The sequence below is a fragment of the Dioscorea cayenensis genome, chromosome 2 (assembly GCF_009730915.1).
Source record: "Dioscorea cayenensis subsp. rotundata cultivar TDr96_F1 chromosome 2, TDr96_F1_v2_PseudoChromosome.rev07_lg8_w22 25.fasta, whole genome shotgun sequence".
In the NCBI taxonomy this organism is placed as follows: Eukaryota; Viridiplantae; Streptophyta; class Magnoliopsida; order Dioscoreales; family Dioscoreaceae; genus Dioscorea; species Dioscorea cayenensis.
Genome location: NC_052472.1, coordinates 2,341,594 through 2,347,030, shown reverse-complemented (window position 1 = coordinate 2,347,030; position 5,437 = coordinate 2,341,594). Strand labels below are relative to the sequence as shown.

Here is a 5,437-nt window from a genome sequence, read left to right as displayed (position 1 = left end):
TGTGAACGCAATTGCGAGAGTCTTCCCTTCTTCGCCACATGCATACTGTCTTCGACGTTTGGAGGCCAATTTTATGAAAGCCAACGTCAGACTTGGGAAGGCATTGAAGGAGGAGTGCTGGTCGGGCATCCACGGCTAAAGAATTCGATGATACCGTGAATGAACTGCAGGCCACATCAGTCGAAGCCCATCACTGGTTGATTAATAAGTTAGATATGAGACATTGGTCGAATTATCTGTTCAGAGGTGATCGTTGGGGTGAGATGTATTCAAATGTCACGGAGTCGTTCAATGCTTGGATTAAAGAAGCTCACAATTTACCGGTGACGAAAATGGTCTCCTCCATAAGGTATTTGAATGTTGATATACACTTAATATTTGCCGTTATCCTTTAAAACACTTCATAATTGTTTAAATACTATTTTCTGTGTTTAAATATTATTTTCATCTTTTAAATATTTATGCTACTGTTTAAAATATTATACCAATTATTTAACTATAACTGTCTTTGTTTAACCTTGTTTGAGATTTGTTTTTCTACGTTGTACAGGTTCAAGTTGATGCGCATGTTTAACCTTGTTTGAGATTTGTTTTTCTACGTTGTGACCGCCTGTGACGAGAAAGCAGCCCCGGCGTCCTAGACGAAAGAGGATCGAGTCACAAGCGTTTGAGGTCCGCGAGTTACATTGTAGCCGCTACTACGGCTCCGGCCACAATCGTAGATCTTGTAATGAAACTGTTGCCAACTAGGATTTGTAAATAAGCTGATTGTAAAGAGAAACAAATTTAATTGTGTGCCAACTTTCCATATTTAAATAGAGAAACTCTTATTCTTAATAGTGAACGCATTTATTTAAATGGAGACATTGTTATTTTAAACAGAGATATTGTAATTTTAAACAGTTAACACTGATATTTAAACGATGATTGTTAAAGTTAAATAATGAAACTGAAAGGTAAACAATAACACCGTAAGTTAAACAATGAAACTGATTTGAATTTAAACTGCTTTTACAATTGAAAACAAACAAAATTTACATTGACAAAATTTGATATGTTCTTCGAAAACAAAAACAATGAATTCGATTTAAACTGGTTTACATTTGAAAACAAACATCAAGCAAACACCGCTTGAGAAGACCTCTTTTCTCATGGATGCCGGCTGCCCTCCCCTCCTTAACTATGCGATAAGGGACGTCTGTTTGCGATAGCCTTAACTTCTCATCGGCGAGTAATTACTCGATAAACCGCATGACATAGACGACGCAGTTGACACTTGCTTGTTTTTGTCGTGGGGTTTCCATGTCATGAACTATTGGGTACTTTGAGGTCGCCGAATCGCCGATATCGATACAAATGTCGAATACACTCCGCTGTCGAGGTATACAAGTTGAGATTAGAATACCGATTATTTATAAAACACTATTAATCAAATACAATTTATTAAAGAACTTACCATTTCCGACGCATCTTTATCGTACTCCACGCTTTGGCATGAAGAATAAATGCTTGTATTCTTGTTTGTCATTGTCAAGGATGACGACATGGAAGTGACCATTCATAATTATTGGGAGGATGACAATTTGATCATCATGCAAGTTGCGCGCGACATCTCCGATCATAGCCATAGTGGTTTCATGCGCGTTGTCCTGCTTTGACATAAACAGCGCCAGTGGTTGTGTGATGGAGGCGCGCTTCTTATAAGGATATGGCACTTTGCTCAGCGACTTTTGTATTATGCATACGAAAACGTCCATCACATCGTCTGAGACCATCTCCTTCCCCTCAAGCAGAGTGTATTGTCTGTCCCGTGTGGTGCTGAGAGCGTCATTCTTCCACACGACAGTGCTGAGGTTAAACGATAACAGATATAATTAAACAATATTGTAATTATTTAACTGATATAGAAAAGTATTAAATGATATTACAAATACTTAAACATTATATAGATAAATTAAATGATAATATATAAACATTTAAAAAATAACATAAAAACTTCAAACTTACTTGTCTATAGGGCAGTTGAGGAAGATCCTTATCAACTCCTGCTTGTATTTGTTAAGATACGATAGGCCAACCCATTTTTTCTTCTTCAGAACAAAGAGACCTCATAATGGGCTTCAGGAAAATCTTTATCAACTCAACTTTTTTTAATGAGTGTTGACGAGAGATGTATGTGAAAAATTTCATTTTTTTACTCTTCTTTTCACTTCAAGAAAATATTTTTTTTATTTACTCTCTTATTTTTTATTCCACCTTTTTCATTTACTCCAGTGAGTGTCAAAAGATCTCAAAGTGAGCTTGAAGAGAGATTTTCTTAAAAAATTTTAATTTTTTACCCAGTGAATGTCAAAGATCTCAACGTGAGTTCAGAGGGGATTTAAGAGACATCTTTAAAAAAGAAATCCTTTTTACCCCCAAGAGTGTTAAGACTTCAAGGAGGGGTGTTTGAGCTAGAAATTTTATAAAAATTTCTCTTTACCTAAAAAGTGTCAAGATCTTAAGGTGGAGTTAGAAAAAATTTATAAGAATTTCTCCTTACCCCAAGAGTATCTAGAGACCTCAAGGTGGAATTAGAGGAATTTTTATAAAAATTTCTCCTTATCCCAAAAGTGTTTAGACTTCAAGGTGGAGTTAGAGAAATTTTATAAAAATTTCTTTTACCCTAAGAGTGTCAAGACCTCAAGGTGGAGTTAAAGGAATTTTTTATGAAAATTTCTCATTACCTCAAGAGTGTCTAAATCTCAAGGTGGAGTTAGAGAAATTTTATGAAAATTTCTCCTTACCCCAAGAGTGTCTAGACACCAAGGTGGAGTTAGAGAAATACTCATAGGATTTTTTCTAGAGGAGGTCCTACAAAGAAAATTATCAAAATACCCTCACTCGAATAAATTCATCCACCATTTTTTACCCATTCTTCATACATTCTTTTTTTTCTTCATTCATTTTCTTCTTCTCTCTATTTTTATCATTCATTTTTTTCATCTCTTCTCTACTCATCCTTCATTTTTATTTTTTTCTTTCTCTATTCATCCTTCTTCTTTTTCCCCTCTTCTTTTTTTTACCCATCCTTCATTTATTTTCATTCTCTTTTTTTTACCCTTCATTTTTCCCCCTCTTTTTTTACTCATCTTTCATTTTTTTCATTCTTTTTTTTTTCACCTCATCCTTCATTTTTTTCATTTTTTTCTTCTCTCTTGTTTTTTTTTTTAAAAAAGCAATTTAACATTTTTTTTACTCACCAAACACTCAACTACAAGCACTAGAGACACCAGAGTATGACAGTGATGGCAAGTATCCAAATTGAGTATCTTAAATTTTTCTGGTTCATTCGAGCTTCATTTGCGTCAATACCGTAGACATAGCCTCACAACTTGAGCAAACAACGACACAATGTTGGATGTTCTACTCCACACGACAAGAGCTCACAACAAGTATGAACTATTCTATTTTCCAAATGCCCAAGAACAAGCATCAGAGATTTAATACATGAAAGCAATGGTAACAAGACCCCAACCAAACATCTTGATGTCTTCTAAGTTCATTTGGATCAAAACTTTTTTTCTCATGCAATGATCTTCGTCTCAGCGCCTCGTCTGTGAGATTCTCTCGAAGCAACGAGTGCAGCACCCTTCCATCAATGATACTCGCTGTCCTCACACCCTATACCAACGACCTCACACAACAGCTAACCTTCTGGATTATCCCCCCAACCACCTTACCCTTCTCCATCATCTTCCTTATTCCAGCGATATCAATCTCTTTCACCAAGCTTCCCGGATCATTTCGGTCCTCTATGATCCCAGCAATGTCTGTCAACACGCGCAACCCCACCAACAAACCCTGTTGAAGATTGATTAACTGAAGAGAAATTTGGTTCTCAAGCTAAAAGAGAAGAAGGTTTTAATGTTCATTTGAGTTAATCTGCCACATAAGCAGAGTTTGTTTCACAGCTGTCCAAATTAGTTAGTTATTTGTCTCTGTATATATATAGTTTCATTTGTTCTCCAAATGACTGATGATCTTGGTTTTACATTCTGAATCAAAGATCAATGCTTCTTCTTCTTCTTCTTTTTCTTCTTCTTCATCTTCTTCTTCTTACTTTTCCATTGTTTCCTTTTTTTTTTTCCTTCCTTGATTGAGTAGCAGGAGTGGAATTGAAACCAGAGGAGGCTTTTCTTGTGAGGTCTTTGCTTGAAGATCTGGTGTCATTCGAAATTGATCTCTTTTGAAGGTTTTTCCAACAAACCCAAGGACAGCAGACTCGATCCTATTGAGGATTTGATTGAAGGTGAGTCAGACTGTGGGCATTGGTGTCCTAGGCTAGCAACCATCACAGGAATGGTGGGGGCCTCCGTCGCATGGTGTTTGCAGGTGGTAGGCGAAGAGAATGGGTGCGGGATCCTTACAAGGATGGCATTGTACCTTGACTGGAATGGTGAAGTATGGTGTGGGCCGTGTGGCTAAGAAGCTAGTCAACTTGCCTCTCAGGCATGGTAGTTAAAGTGGTTGCAGAGAAAAGAAATAGCATTTTATTAATGTAATCTCTAGTAGTTAGCACCTGACCAATGCTGGAGCAGGTTAAGGTTTAGTTATGACCAATGGGGTGTAGGCTTGTGTATTGGCCTATGGATGTTGCGTTTTGTGTCTCCTTGTCTGTCTGTCTTTTGATATAAATTAATAGAAAGTGGGAGAAGGTGATTGGTTGGTCAAATTCACTTTTCAAATCTTCATCCTTGTATTGGTGTTGACCAGAAAAACCCAGTTGATGAAATCAAAGGGCATTTCATCAAACACTTAACCATATACTGAGCATTTCATCAAACATTTGCATTTTCTCTTCAAGTTCTCAAATCCAAACCTCAACAGATCCGAGGAGGGCCTTGCTGTAATTAAGGAGGCGAGCATCCTTGCCGCCAAGCCCAACATCGGTGCCACCAAGCATGTTGATCTCAGCGACGAGACTCCTGTTGATCTTCCCAGCAAAAACCATATCCACAACCTCCATAGAGTGAGCATTGGTGACGCGAAGGCCGTTGTCGAACTTAGGCTCATGATCGGTACGGAGAAGCCAAGCGTTGATCTCCGATCCACCACCATGGACGAGAATAATGCTGCTTTCATCATTGTACATGCATGGGGTTTTTTTAAAATGCATGAGAGAATTACCAAATGGGGGGACCCATTGCATTTTTTTTAATACATGAGAGAAGTATCATGGGCAGCATATACATGCATGACATGGATTCAATTTCAAAGAAGAAAAAAACAACATTATTTAAAGGTGGGGCCTGGCGCATGTAAAAACATGGATGCATCATGTTCGTCATGCAAAAATAAGGTTTATTGTTATTTTATTATTTTATTTTTTTTAAAGAAAAATGTGGTGCCTTTCTCTTGTAGATCAACTTTATCCGAGCTCCTTGCCCTCTCACTC

The 5,437-nt window shown here is 37.4% G+C and overlaps 1 protein-coding gene across 1 annotated transcript; it reads right to left on the bottom strand.

Moving 5' to 3' along the window:
- Positions 1-3,565: 3,565 nt before the first annotated feature.
- LOC120279487 (acetylglutamate kinase, chloroplastic-like) lies at positions 3,566-5,134 on the bottom strand. The gene is made up of 3 exons (XM_039286421.1): positions 4,862-5,134; positions 3,694-3,885; positions 3,566-3,631 (listed from the first exon to the last, which is right to left on the bottom strand). The coding sequence occupies exons 1-3, from the start codon at positions 5,132-5,134 to the stop codon at positions 3,566-3,568; spliced, it is 531 nt and encodes a 176-aa protein (XP_039142355.1).
- Between the last annotated feature and the right edge of the window lie 303 nt (positions 5,135-5,437).

Excerpts from the sequence above, each read along its gene's own strand:
- LOC120279487 (XM_039286421.1), bottom strand. The coding sequence starts at position 5,134 with ATGTACAATGATGAAAGCAGCATTATTCTCGTCCATGGTGGTGGATCG. Across the intron at positions 3,886-4,861 it reads CCCTCCTCGGATCTGTTGAG|CTTGAGAACCAAATTTCTCT; the intron begins GTTTGGATTTGA and ends CTTCTCTTTTAG. Across the intron at positions 3,632-3,693 it reads TTGGGGGGATAATCCAGAAG|GGTGCTGCACTCGTTGCTTC; the intron begins GTTAGCTGTTGT and ends CATTGATGGAAG.